General features: G+C 36.0%; 1 protein-coding gene across 2 annotated transcripts in view; it reads right to left on the reverse strand.

Annotated features, from left to right (window-relative positions):
- Positions 1-14,815, reverse strand: part of stat5a (signal transducer and activator of transcription 5a) — a 52,591-nt gene that overhangs the window by 17,261 nt on the left and 20,515 nt on the right. For both annotated transcript variants that reach the window (XM_055051778.1, XM_055051779.1), the window contains 3 exons: positions 2,361-2,504; positions 2,102-2,258; positions 430-519 (listed from right to left, as the gene is read on the reverse strand). In XM_055051778.1, the coding sequence (XP_054907753.1) occupies positions 430-519; positions 2,102-2,258; positions 2,361-2,491 (378 nt within the window). In that variant the 5' untranslated portion in view covers positions 2,492-2,504. The remainder of the gene's footprint in view (positions 1-429; positions 520-2,101; positions 2,259-2,360; positions 2,505-14,815) is intronic.

Genomic DNA, 14,815 nt, shown 5'->3' on the forward strand with positions numbered 1-14,815 from the left:
ATTTTGCAAATAGAAAAAACATATTGTGACTGAAAATCAATTCAGAACAGGACTTAGTGGGAGTCAGATGTTTCACGCACTGTTGGTTTCAGGGTTTTAGAACTCAGGGCCATTGAGTAAACTGAAAAAAAAAAAACAGCAGTTCATATGGCATTAAAATGAAGTCAGCTATAAAATTGAAAATACTCTAATGTGCTAATGAATCACTTTTACAACAATGTAATACACGGGCTGACATTTGGTGGACAAACAGCGAAAAAAGAGAGCAGTTTTCCAATTATCCAATTTCTGGATCATCATGTAATTTAGGCTTCACTCAGTAATGTTAGACTCATTGAAGGCTTTGGCATTATCATTGGATGGAGGTGTGTTTGGATGTGTGTGCGTGTGCAGGCAACACACTGCAAATGCCATCTGCATCAAACTTACATTTGTAGCCTCTCTGATGAGCCTCTGCTCTGTGTAAAGGATGTGTTTGATACACCGAACCAGCTCCAGAGGACAGCGGTCATACGTGCTCTGAAAGAAAAGGAGAGCATGAACCATGTTAAGACCAATTTAGGATCGTCAGAGAAGCTTGTTAAAATCTGGAGTGAATGCTGGAGACATGCTAAAATCAATTAGCACACCTCAGTGACGGAAATCACAACTTTCCATAAAGATAAGAGGATACTGCGGTACTTTCATGGTGACAGATAATTTGTGAAATTGCCTTTTTTTAAACTTAAAATAAACATCTAAAAGTAAACAGATTAAAATCCACTATATTAAATATGAGCCCAGCATCATGCTTACTAAGTTATTCCATCTGTATTTCCATGCCAGATTTCAGGCTTGGGAAGAAGCTAGTCACAGGAATATTTCTGTGAGCAGGGAGTTTGATCATAAATAGCAGTGTTGGTTGGTTACCGTAACTGACTTGGGCTGTTCTCTTGTTTTCCTCCATGTGGATACAACCTGTTCTCAAAACACTCACTGTGTTGTGTGCTCTTTCTAAGAACCACTACAAGGAAGGAAACTGAGCTGAACACCTGTGCCTTCTAAACATTTATCCTGTTTCATTGTAAGCAACTCTAATATTTTGCTGAAAACATAACCTGGCACCTTGTTAGCTTCTCTTTTTTTTTTTTTTTTTTTACTCACATGAGATCACATGTATTTTCATTGACTGAAACAATTTTAAAATTAAAATAATAATAAGATTATTTGTTCATTAGTAGCTACTGCTTCACCTGTCTCACTTCATACATATTTCACATGAATGAAAACATCCAAGTTATGATTGCAATTAAAAAGCATTTAGAAAAAGACAGCTATCCATCCAGCTAAATACTTGTACTCATGTAAGTCAAAATGATGATGATGATGAGGATGAACGTTATGCTGGAACTGCGACAATTTTGTTGTCTGATCCATTATGGTACAACGAGGTAGAATCAGCGGTCTTCAGTGTCTAAGGCTTTTGTTAACTGTCTCTGTAGAAAGTATAACTACATTAGCAGTTTATTTGTTGTTATGAGACCTCACTCAGCTTCCATGGCTAATATCAGCATTTATTATTATCTACACAAAAGTTCTATCCAGTGTGCTTTTTAAACTTGCTTCAAGGAATGTTCCTTGAATTTTTGAAAATAGTGTTTAGCAATAGCATTTCTTTGAAGAAGAGCACAAGCAGAGGAAGAACTTACAAGTCTAAAAATGTCAAAATAAGCTGATCAGAACTGAAAGACGCATTTAAAAAAAATAGGGAAGAAAATTCACCAAAAACCTCACAGAAGATCTTTACGGCACATTATCTATCCTTTAGCTGATCATTATTTGATGTCATCTTAATGTGTAGACAAAAACACAGGATCATTAATTGAGTTTCAGAGTCTTTTTTTTTATGCCTAAATGGTTTACATGTCAGGGGTAATTGACTTAACAAGCACAAGCAAAATGTCAAGTAGTGCAATATAAAAAACAAATGAGAACCTTTAATAAGACCTCCAGAAAACCCAGAGAATATTTCACACCAACATATATAAAAACTCTGGGTTTGTTTACAGCATAACAAATAGGAGTGACTCAATAGATAAACAAAACTAAAAACTAAAATTACCTTGAGTTGGTTAGCATAGTGACCCAATTTGATTTTAAGAAGGAAGCCATCTTCTCCAACTTGGTGCTCAGCCTTGTTTTGCAGCTCTTGTATCAGACTGTCCAAGAGGCGTTTAGCCTTGAACTCCTCCTGCGGATTCTCCAAATCTACAGCATCCCTAACAACACACATATACATGCACGCAAAAGAAATGTGAAATTCATGCGCATGTACCAGTGGCAGAAGGACTCCTGAAGCCTTGAACGGAAACAAAACTCACCAGAGCTGGCTCTCTATCCAATGGGATAGATAATGACGGACTTCAATGGGGAAGTGCTGGCCATACAGTGACTGCATCTGGTGAAGAGCATCTCCCTGAAGCTGCTGGGCCTGGATCCACACTGCCATCATCAACACCCTGAAGCTGCAAAGGAATCACATGATTAGCACGGTCAATGACAAAGCTTAAAGCTGAGGTCAAACAAAGCAGGTTGTCTAAACACTGTCTAATTGTGTTAGACAATTAAACAGTTTACAAAGGTAACTGTGCAAATGACTCCTGAAGAAGTCGGCATAACAAGCAACCAATGCTGGATTTCAACTTTCTTTGATACTTTCACAATAAGGAGTGGTATGTCTGTACATTTATACAACGTATGTTTTCTGAAACAAGCAAACAAAACAGAAATGTGCAATGCTTTTGACCACAACACAGAACTTAGACAGAACTGAGTGAGGCTCTAAAATGATACACTGTAATTCTATACAGTGAGCTTTATAAGATGTCAAGATTAAAATGTAAAACTTTAAATCTTTTTGATGATGTACATGACACTGAATGGTTTTTTGGTCTAAATACATTTAGATTTGTCAAGGCTTTTAGGAACACTACTGATTCAGTGCCAACAATAATGGACATGTGAAAGTCAAGCACAACTTCTTTTTAGTGAAAGACTTCTTCAGAAATCAAAAGTAAACGCCTGGAGGCATTCTTGAGATCACTGTCATGTTATTGGTCTAAATATGAGCTTTACTATGCAAAAGGAAACCAGCTATAAAGTCTTTTCCAGTCAACTGAGGATTCTTGACCACTTACCTATCAGAAATGGTGACATCATTTGACTACTGTATTTGTCTGCCATTTCCAAGAGGTTTTGTCATCATGCCTTTATCTTTAATCTTTTGAAGTATGATTCCAATTGTGTGTCAAACCAGTTCAGGGTATTTTCTTTCTTTTTGTCTTTACTCCTCTTTGACAATTCATTTGATTCAGCTATATTTTTAACAAGCAACAAATTACCACATGTTTAAGGTTTTCCATCTGAAGAATACTTGATGCATCAAGAGAAGCCTTTGACTGATTGCATGAAGTAGGACTGAGACCATGGCAGGTTGGCAACTATGTCCAAACAAGATAGTAATTCTCTGGTTTGCATGCAAAACTGTTAAAAGAACAGAGACTTAAAAATGAAGAATAATCTCAAAAACTGCATGCATGGAAATTTGACTAAAATTGGAACACAAATGACTAAACTTCCTGAGGAGCAAAAACTTCCTCAAAGTTGTTTAGTTTTTCCATCTTAAACCATAGCAGCAAGCTCCTGATATCTCTGCTAGACGCCTGCTTTCACTCTGAACAAGGCTTAAACATGTTCTTCAGTTATCCTTAGGTTAAAAGCTGTTGTGCTGGGTCAATGCCACTTGTTTCCAGTCAACACACCCACTCAGTTTTCTCAAAAGTGGCTCAGTCACTGTCAGTAAAAGGCAAAGAGAAATGAGTATGCGGGAAGTTTGTGGTGTACATTTGTCATGTTTGTGTGTGCATGAGTATATTTGTAGGTGTTTGTGGTGTCGGTGGTTCTGCTTGACATTGTGTGCATCTTTTGTGTGTATATCTGCATGTCTAATTCACACAAAGAGACCTACACATAGCTTCTTTACTATAACAAAACAACCAAACACAAAGGGAAGTTCTAGATCCTGTGTCTCTCGCACGTCTCTTTCACTTTTGTTTTTCAGCAGCTTATTTCCAAAATCTTAACTTTCATTTATACACGCGCTGGTAGCTTTTGTAACTTTCTTCTTCTTTAAATACAATTCCTTTTAAGGTCTCAAATAAGTCAAAAATCGAGAGATTCAGTTACAAAAAATGTTGCACATAGTTGCTAATAATGCCTGAAAAAAAAAAGGCTGCTTTACTGCCGATAACAAAACAACTTTGTTCTGAAAAGAACATCTCATGACTTCAACACATGACTTTCTGTCATATGTCGAATGAGTTATTAGCCAGCTGGTAAATAAATTTATTTAATATAAAACTCAAAACTCTGTTCTTCATCTCATGTGACCTTTTGAAAGATGTCTGCTGTGTTGCAATTTACCCCTCAAATGACAGCTGGGCCTAATATAGCCTACATGTACTAATCAATTTCTACTAAGGGTGACTCAAAGCACCCTTCACAATTATTGATAAGCCTGCTAAAGATGTGCACAAAAGACTTAGAATAGAAGGTTGTTATGGAGATCTGGAGACCCTAAGAAGGCATGCTTTGCTGCAGTTTTATAACAGTGAGCTTTGGGTTTTCAACTTGGCTCGTCCTCTAGCCTGATCTCCAATATTGTTTCGTTTTCATAATTGCTTCATAGAAACTATTAAAAGGGGGAGGATGATTGTTGAAATGCCTTGCTGCTGAAATGTGCTATACAAATAAAATTTGATTTGATTTTGATTTGTTTGAAATCAACATTTCTTAAAGATGAATAAATTATTTTACCTTTTTTTTTATAGAAGTAGGGTTCACTTACTGTTTTTATCTAAATTTTTCAATCTAAGCTGAACGCATTACAACAAGCACATTTATATCAAGCCTTTTTCCCATCCTCAGCATGGGTACCATCAGGCTTAGAGGTCACTGCACATCCTTAGATGCTATCTCTAGCATTGCTCAAAACTTTGCATTTGTATCACCTTGAATATATTGATGAAAGACTTTTACTAAAGGTTAATTTCTAGAGATCAGAGATGTTTGTGCTGCTGAAGTATTCAGGATTTCTATGTGAAGCTGACCTCTTAATATTTTTTTTGAATGAAATACATAATAGTTGGTTGGTTTATGCTTCTTTTTATAAAGGCAATAATGAAGCAGAAAAGTCGAACAACATGAGTGAGGCTATACGCTTTAAAAAAGCAACACGCTATGCACCCGATCTAAAGAAATTCAAGAACAGTTGAAATACAAAGTCACACATAAGTCCAAAAAACTTTACTTGGCTATTTTTAAGACTTTAGGACAGAGGGGATCCTTCCCAGAAATGTTTGATGTATCAAAATAAATCTAAGGACACATAACTTCACTGAGACGTTTGAAAACCAATTGAGATTTTTGAAAAGATTACACAGTTCCTCTATAGTGACATAAGGAGAAATATAATTCACATTTTTATTTCTTTAACAAGTGAAATAACTGTCAACTGTATTTTACGTTTACTCAGGTTATCTTTCCCTGATCATAAAATGTGCTTGCTAAACTGAAACCTGTCACTGTGAAAACAAATCTGTAAGGGAGCAAATACACTTTCATTTCACTAGAGTTGTTCCTGTTAAATTCATCATCTTTTATCTCTCTCAGTCGTTCAAATGAATAAAAAACAAGTGAATCCCAAAAAGACAAAATAAGTGAAATTCAAATGTGAGACATAGACATTTTATCTGCCAGGGAATCAGCAGCGAGCATCAGCACATGAGCTATCAGCTGATTGGAGGAAGAAACCAACAGGAAGAGCAGAAAAATCTTTCTACCAGCTCTTTCTGTGACACCCACTGTGTGTAGCTTTGTTTCTTAACCATTCGTGCGTCAGACACATATGCCCACAAAGAACTGGTGGGAACTGAAGCTAAAAAGTTTTGTTGTGCTGCTTTACAAATCTGCCTGACACTTTAACAGCTGTTAATGGTGCAGGCTACTGGGACTGCTCACCACAAACACTTCCATTCTCACCTCTAACAGGAAAGTAACATCTTTCCCAGCAAAAAGCTTCACTATTTCCACAGTTTCTAAATACATTGAAATGAACAGAAGACATCAAACATCCCTATTTTTTTCCTTCTCACAACGGGTACAAGACAACTCCTGCAATATGGCATGGCTCTAGAGGGGAGGAGAAAAAAAACTTACCTTCAGGTTTGCGCTACTATGTAACAGCAGGAAACTCTAAAGTGGAGCACCACTAACCTGTGACAGACAGAAAGTGAGAGAGTAAAAGAGACAGACAACTAGAGAAAGAAAGACAGAAGAGATAGAGAGACCAAATGGAGGAAGTGAGTCAACCTTGGGTGCTTCTGAGGAAGCTTTCTATTTCTCACAGAGAAGAGAACTTCAACAAAAGGCCCGGGGAGGTTCAGAAAAGGGTGAAAGGAAAAGTCCAGTGAATGGATTTCTCTTTATTTCAGTTCTCCATATCTTGACAATAAGCTAAAATAATTATGAAAAGCATAAATAAAAAATAAAAAAAACAACAAACGCTTCATCAGGCAAATGCTTCGAAGTGTTATTATACAGGAATTCAAAAGATGCAGCAATTAAGACATTTGTGGGACAACAGCAAAAGCCACAACGATGTTAGAAATGGGGACTGGAAACTGTCTTATTTTAAAAGAATGAAACAAAGTAATTCTGAGCAATTACTAGAGAACTTTAATGTGCTTATTTGTGAAACTCAAGAATGATTACAATTACTTCAAATATTTCTGGATTTCTGAAGACTATTATATAATTGCTCTAAAAGGTGTAGTTTATTTTTAAAAAATATGTAAATTTATATTCTTTTTTTAGAGTAGTTTCATACAAAGTAAATGTGTGAATTGCATCACACAAAGAATACAATTTCCCATGACCGTACTAATGTTGTAATGCAAGTTAATAGTGTCTTGTACTGCATCTTGTCTCCACCCATTGAGGATTTGATGGGGCTACGGGGTGGTCCACTCCAACAAAGAAAGTCTTTGTTGGAGCACCTAAATGTCTTTAGGTGAGTTTTAATGAGCTACCAGACTTATTTATTTTCTGATTTACTCAAATTGTGTCATTTTTTTGTGACCTTTACAAGCCTGTGTTAAATCACTCACCCCTTACCTATATGGCCTTCTCCCTTCTATATGTGACATCAATATCATAAAACTCCTGTGTTGACTTTCAGTTTCAACGTACAACTCCAAGATGAACAACAGCTACTGAAAACTTTCTGGAGATAACTTTGCCTACCTTAATATAAAACCCTGCAACCCTAACCCATACCCATACTGAAAACAAATACTGGCAAAACCTTTTTATTAACAGCACTAATTCCTATAATATAGAAAAATGTTTAGCCCATCTAAATTCCCATTCATTAATTTAATTCCAATACCATTAAATCAGAAACCCAGATTCAAAACCAATGACGTACAATCAAATTCAATGTTAGCTCTATCAGTTCACTCACATTCAAACATTCAGTTGTAATTAGTGAAAAGTATTTCTAGAAAGCCTAACAGACTGTAAAAGGTTGCTGATTGAGTAATTCCTCTCCACAGCAGGCATGTGGTGACAGTGGAGAAAAATCACTTCTTTGAACAGGAAGAAATTTAATATGTTGGCTTGTGGCTGAGAGGATAGGTCACGACAAAGTTATTTTCTTTACTGGAGAACTCACTGTTAATGGCTGTGACTGATAATTATGGAAGGTGTGAAAATGAAGAAAATACGCCAAATTAATATCAACAGTTCATCTGTGTAAGGCAGACACACAGCTTGAGGCATGGGCAGGCATCTTGCTGGACATATTTCATTTTTCATCACAAAGCAAAATGTTTATCCATTTAAATTAAAAGGTCTACTGGAATCTTCATTTTCTCTTCAGAAATGTGTTTTGACAGACCTTGAGGCATTATTATCAGGTTTAGGTTTTCTAGTTACACCGACTTGTCTGATTTTTGTTGCTGCAACATCTGAACTTGTGTCACACAAAAGAAGCCATAATGATTTGAGGGAGCTGCGTTATCTGAACTACAACCAGACAGAAAGTCGAGTCTCTTATAAAAGATAAAAAAAAAACAAAACAAGAGAATCGGACTTTGAAATTTAGGGTTGTCATGACTCAGCCAGTTCTCATTCCTGCCTGGACTCCAAAGAGACAGAACATCAGGAAACCATATGCTGATAGAAAACCCCAGACAAAAATACGAGCATCTTCATTTTTCTGTCTGGGCCTTTGGATTTGTTCTTTTAACCACATCTGTGACTCCATTTCAGTTAACTCTGTTACTGTGAAAACTTCGGAAAAAACAATATTGTTTCTTTTAAATCACACTTGCCCCAAAAATTTGTAAGGGCCAACGCATCTTACGACAACAAAAAAGTAAGCAGTATTTTATGTAAGTTGAACAATTTCCAGTTTGGTAATGCGGGCTCATCAAAAAGTATTCAACCCCCTCTGTTTTTGCTTTTGTTTCACATTTAAATTATTCCTATTAAAGGACATTTTTAAGACATATAGTGACTCAATTTAGCAAGGGAAACAAAATTTTCTTTTTTTTTCCAATTACTGTTTTTTGAAATAACATATTGGCAATCCTTGGCAGCAACAACTGCCAAACATGACTAACCAAATGTTTTTGCAAAAATATTTTCTTTCACCCACATTCCAGAATTTTATTTATATATATTTTTTTAACATGAACAGTTTAAAGCCATCCAAAATTTTAATACTAACCCACACTACAACCTTCATTTTGTTGGCTCAGAAAATCAGAAGAAGCGTCTCTAATCTGTCTTATATCATTGTCTTTTGTCATAATCTAGCAAGGTACCGGCTTAAAAGTCAGATTGAATTGATGTATTAGTAATGGCAGTCCATGCAGATCTTATAATAAAGCAGTCCCAGAAAAATACACTTTTAGGTACTTTTGCTTCTTTTGGCCCAGGCTAGATGGACCTTTGTGTTCTTTTTGGTTGTTGATGGTGGCCTTGAAGTTTCACCCTAAAAATGGAATTTATGCCCAGTGTTTTAGTTAACATTCAACCAGGAACACTGACTTTAACTAAGCCAAGTTAGGTCCTCAGAGACCTTCTTTTTAGATGTTGTTCTTACTTTTATAACATCCTGGAAGAGTCGTTGATGTGGTCTTGAATTAATTTTGACAGACTGAGCACTCCTGGGAAACGTTCTCCACTGTTTTTGTAAGTTTGTGGATAATGGCTCTCATTGTGGTTAATTGGAGTGAAACCTCTCTGAGGCTCATTCAGTAGCTGTCAAAAGCTTCGTTCATCTGTTGTTGAATGTCTTCAGACGGAGTTATATTCTACAGTGTTGATGATCGTTCAACTTCAGGTTGTCAGGCAGGTTCTGTTCATGTTAGTTATTAATTGCAGAAGTCATGCCTTACTGTGAATTTCCAAAAAGTTAGCTTGTTGTACACCAATGGAGAATATTAGTTGTGGCCTATGTCATAACCATAGATACATTAGAAAGGAAAAGGGAAACAATTATCAATTGCATTAAGATAAAAGTTTCTTTCATTACCTTACATTGAATAATAAGAGATTCATTTAAGTAAAGTGTAAAAGCATATTCTTCTGAGGCCATGGCACTCACTATCACTTCTTTCTAGAGCTGCATCAAAAAGCAATAGAAAAAGGTTTACTGAGGCAGCTAAAGCAATTAGTGAGCCTGAAATTGATGATTGCTAATGTGTTTTTCTTCCCGTAACCAAACCAAAAGGACAATTAGCTCAGTTTTCAAGAGCAATGGTGCTTAATGAGTGAAAAAGCCTCCTGATCCACTGGCAAACGACAAAGTTTTTATCAGAGCAAATGATTCACTTCATTGTTCCACTATCTTAGAGTAGGAGATAGGAAATGGATATGTCAGAAATGAAGACAAACGTTCTGCTTTAACCTCATTAGTGACAACTTTAAGCTTCAGTATTTATGTCAAAGTGCTCCTTATTGCTTTGATTGCACTGATTTTTAATCTTACATCACTCTAAAACAACAATTACATGCTATGGTGTTGTGTACATGTTATAAAAATACTATGTTGGTGCAATTTAGCAATGGTTCACTACTTTCAGAAAATATATTTCCGAAAGTGAAAAAAAAAGACCTTCAATCAAAACATGAGCAGTTCTTATCTGAAACACTCAAATTCATCACTGCACCTTTTTCAGGCCCCCTGTAAGCGCCCACCAAGTCCGAGGCAAATCTAGAAAAGTTAAAAGCAGACATGCAAATAAGATTACCTCACTTTTTACTTTGGTCCATAAAAGAACTCCAACAAACTCTTTTATCTTTTACAGCCTTCCTTTTGTAAAAGAATGAAAATAACCTTGACAGCTACTTCAAACACATTCTCACACAGAAACATATTTCTCGTTTTCCAGTAGGAATTACCTGCACACAGTTCTGCTAGTAACTTTTTCCCTTCATTCTGCTATCATTTTTCTCCTCGTCTCTCACACACCAACAACATATGCTGCTGCTGTACCTATCCATTATCCTCATAACACACAGAGCTCATTTCACTCACTTCATGAAATGACAATCAAAAGAAATTCAACTCGACTTCATGTTTTTTCTCCCTCTTTCTCTTGTGCAAAGTGTTATATTTATGGACTTCGAGTTCAAGCCAATATTCCTCATTCCATCCTCACAATACTGGCAATGATGCAAGGAACAACTTATTTGAATTTTCTTGGAGCCGATATGTAAAACCATGGCATATTTATGAGCAAGGGGCTCACTGGATGACAAAGCAAGAGTTGAATCCCAACTTGGATTATGCAAGAGTGAAAAACAAACTAATCTAAAATCCATTCTCAAGCAGCTGTACAGGCCGGTTGTACCGACTCAAAGACATAAAGCAAATGACTGCTTACTAAATTCAAACGTCTTCTGATTGCAGATGGTTTCCTAAAGTCAGGTGACCTTTGTAGATAAGATAGCCTTCAAGTGTGAGTCACTGAAGGGTGAGACAGAGATATAAGTGTAGAAAAGAGGTCAAATATCAAAAAGAATCAGGCTTTTAATGTGTCAGCTGTCTGCTCTAAGATAAACAACTGGCTACACTAGAACCAGTCAGCTGATAGAAATTAAAGTGCATCTCAAAATTGCAGTAATATCCAGGTTACTGTATATTAAAAATTGGATAATAAATCATTAAATACTTTTTCCAGTTTTGATAGGGTTTACGTCCTACAAAAATAAAGTGAAAACAAAATATTCTGTTAGATGAAGAAAATATTTTTTAAAGATCTGCAATAGTCTGGCTGAATAAGTATGCACTCTTTCTTTATAAATGCATTTCTTTATAAATGCATATAAATCTTTCATCCAATTTCATGATTCAGTCTTTACTCCTAGCATGAATTATACTAAATGTGATTAAAGTAAAAAGGTGTTGGTGTGGAGAGTGACGCAAAAACAGTAGAACAGTCATTTTTCAGGAACTGTACTTTTATTCTAAACTGATGAAAACATTAGACTCAATGAAGCAGTCAGAAAGCTGTGAGTAACACTTAAAGAAGCTGCAGACATTTTTTAGACAATTTCAAAATATATGTTGATAAAAAAAAACATCACTTTGGATCACAGTGAAACAGTCACCAAAGTCTTGCAATTGTAACAATGTTGGTAAAAAGTGCAGTGAGGACATATTCCAATTTTCTTTTAAATGTGTGTATTCTACCCTATGTGAACTTTAGCATTATTGGCAATGTCAAAGTCTACTGTGAGTTTTTGTTGCCATGAGACTCTATCCTGCTGACAAAATATTGCATTAGCATGAAAAATAAAACTTTGGAACTATTAAAATACATTAGCCAACAATTATTGCAAACCAAAGAGTTTTTTGCACATTGAGCAAACTGACAACTGAGCAATGATAATGTAATGAGTTTGTAAGGACAGATGAAAAAGGGAACAGTTTTGACCAGAAACTTTCAGATATCAGGCTGAAGATAAGAGGGTTTCCATTTTTATTAACCACAGTGAATCCAAGCATACATCAAAAACAACCACAGTATGCCATCAGTGGATCAAAGTAACATTTTATAATAGCCTGCCCAAACTCCAGAACTAATGTTAGAGGAAACTGTGGTATAACCTGATGCAGAAAGTATATGTCATAATTTCCTGAATCTTTGCAAGGGAGAGCAGGCAAATATTTTGATCCAAACAGAGCTCTACAAAGTAATAGTTGAAAGGGGGTCGACTCTTATGCAACCAGGTTAACGCAGCTTTTTTTAAATATTTCCCCCGATAAAACAATTTGCTTTTCTGTTTGGATTTTTGAGGGCATGTGTCATATGTTAAAGGCTAAAAAGGTTTTAAATGTTTTACCATGGTGTCATTTTTATACATCTCAGAAACTTGAACTTGTAGCAAGTCGTGTGTGTACTTTTGAGAACTATTGTACATAGTTTGGAACAATTCAGTGGGTTGCTCTGCAACAAATACTCATAACACAGCAGGTCCCTTCCTTACTCCAGTTATATTCTGATGTACTAAAGTGCAAGCAATCATAGCTACCCATTCAGGAAACATGACCAACTGTCCTTGAATTGACACCCATGTCTATGCTGTCCCTTTTTAAGCTTCCCACAATGAGGGCACAGGATTAGCAGTGTGTAACGCGTGTATTTTAAAGCCCAGCCGACAGGTTTCGGGGTCACAGGATATCTATGTGCCTTCATTTACCTGACTTTGATTTTTAAATAAACACAAACTCGTGTCACCCACTCTTTCCTCTGAGGAAAATTGCCATTCATCAGCACAAGCACTTCCTGTTAGGAAACTGAAGTGCCACCCACCCATTGAAAGCAATCTTGCCATGTGTACAAAAAAGGATGTCACATGAATCTACAAGTAGCTTACAGTATAACATTTTGATCGATTAACGACAGAACTATAAGAAAAAGTTCACTAAGGACTTTCAAAGAGATATGCCTTTTATGTACCCACATGTACAGCTTAAGTGTCCACTTGTAGACATTAAATTAGGTCTTATTCGATATGACATTCATAAAGTAATGGCAATGAAGTGAGAAGACGCAGGCAACTCTCTTTGTCTTCTTGCTTTTATGTTTCTGATATTTGTGCAAGATTGCTTGACCTTGTGCTCTGTAGTTTTCACCATCCATAATTTCCTGAAAAGCCTTTCTGTTACAGAGCATTAAACACCATAACAGACATTAGGGATAATAATTAGGCATTGCTGAGCTCAAAATAAAATTTTCGCCACACATCAGGCAAAGGTTAGTTCGTAAGAACCTTTTGTATGTTTTCACTCTGTTCTGGTCTCACATTTTTATAAAGCAATTACAATTATCTCACAGTTACCAGTTGGTTATAGGATACCTGTCTGACAACGTCTCGACCTCTTCAATTATTCATTTTGGCTGGAGGGCTGCATCGAGGAAACTTCATCTTGAGAATGATGACGTCTACCTTTCTTTCGTGCAAGTTGGGGAGTTGTTTGCTACACAGATCTGGACCTTTAACAATTCTTTGTCAGGGTTTGCTAGGCATTGCTAAGCCAGTTTGGGACTTCTTATTACTGCCTGCACAATTCATGAAAAGTAATGTGTTCAGTGGATTAAATAATGTCTACAATCAACATCAGACAAGATCTCACTACAAAAACAGGAACTATCATGTGGTTAATCCATCAATTAATTGTACACATCAATTTATACTAAGCCATTTAGGTAATTTTTAAAAGACCGCAACCTCCTGGTCACAAAAATCTACAACTGCTTTCGTCGTAAATAGGAGTCGTAACTCCTTCCAGCTTGCCAAATATTATATGGACATGCAGAGTGTGAATAAATGCTACTTGAAATATAGCCCACCAAAAATTACATCCAAGCAGTTCCTCCAACATATTTTCATTATGCCAGTAGCCTTTTCTAATGATTGACGCTTTATAATGCAAACATAAATAAACAAAAAAATAGTACAAATATTTATCTTGCTAAGTTTATATTGACAATGTCGTGTTTGAAATGTCAAGTTACAAAGAAATATAACACTAAAGAAAATCAAAAGATACAACCTGAAAGCCTCCCTTTACTTCCCTATCAACTTTTTGAGTAGAAATTTCAATCTTGTTCAGTTTATTGAGTTTCCAACTATTTTTAAGTAAAAACTCCAGGCTTGAACAGAGCATGTATGCTGGAATTGATGATATGGAATTCACAATAATTGCAAAGTAAGTGATCAAGCTCCATCATTCAGCTGAGGTTGTATATATTTACAGTGAAATATATACTGTGAAAACTATGGTGCTAGTTTGTTTTTGGTGAGTTCAATGAAATCAATAATAACCTGTTTTATTGTAACTTAAATGATATGGTGTCAAATGTGGCAAACAACGATGGAGGAGTGGTATTTCTTGTGGCATTATACGTTTGGTTGATCTAAAGAGTAGAAAAAAAATATGATAAGACAACATAATGACATTTAAAACTAAGGCTATTATAAAAACGTTGACAATGTTCTACTGATGATCAAATAACTGTGACTAAAATTTCACTGGAAACACAGTGAAATCGATGTAATGGGACAAAAGGACACGATAGACTTGGTGTCACAAAGAAACACATGACAACCATTTGTGCCAGAAGGTCTAAGGAAGGGACAGATGACTACAAGGGGATCTTTGTGCCGTCCAACCTGCCTGGAGGTTATGTTGCTATGC

This window comes from Poeciliopsis prolifica, unplaced genomic scaffold (assembly GCF_027474105.1).
Source record: "Poeciliopsis prolifica strain line A6 unplaced genomic scaffold, Auburn_PproV2 SCAFFOLD034, whole genome shotgun sequence".
NCBI classification, from domain to species: Eukaryota; Metazoa; Chordata; class Actinopteri; order Cyprinodontiformes; family Poeciliidae; genus Poeciliopsis; species Poeciliopsis prolifica.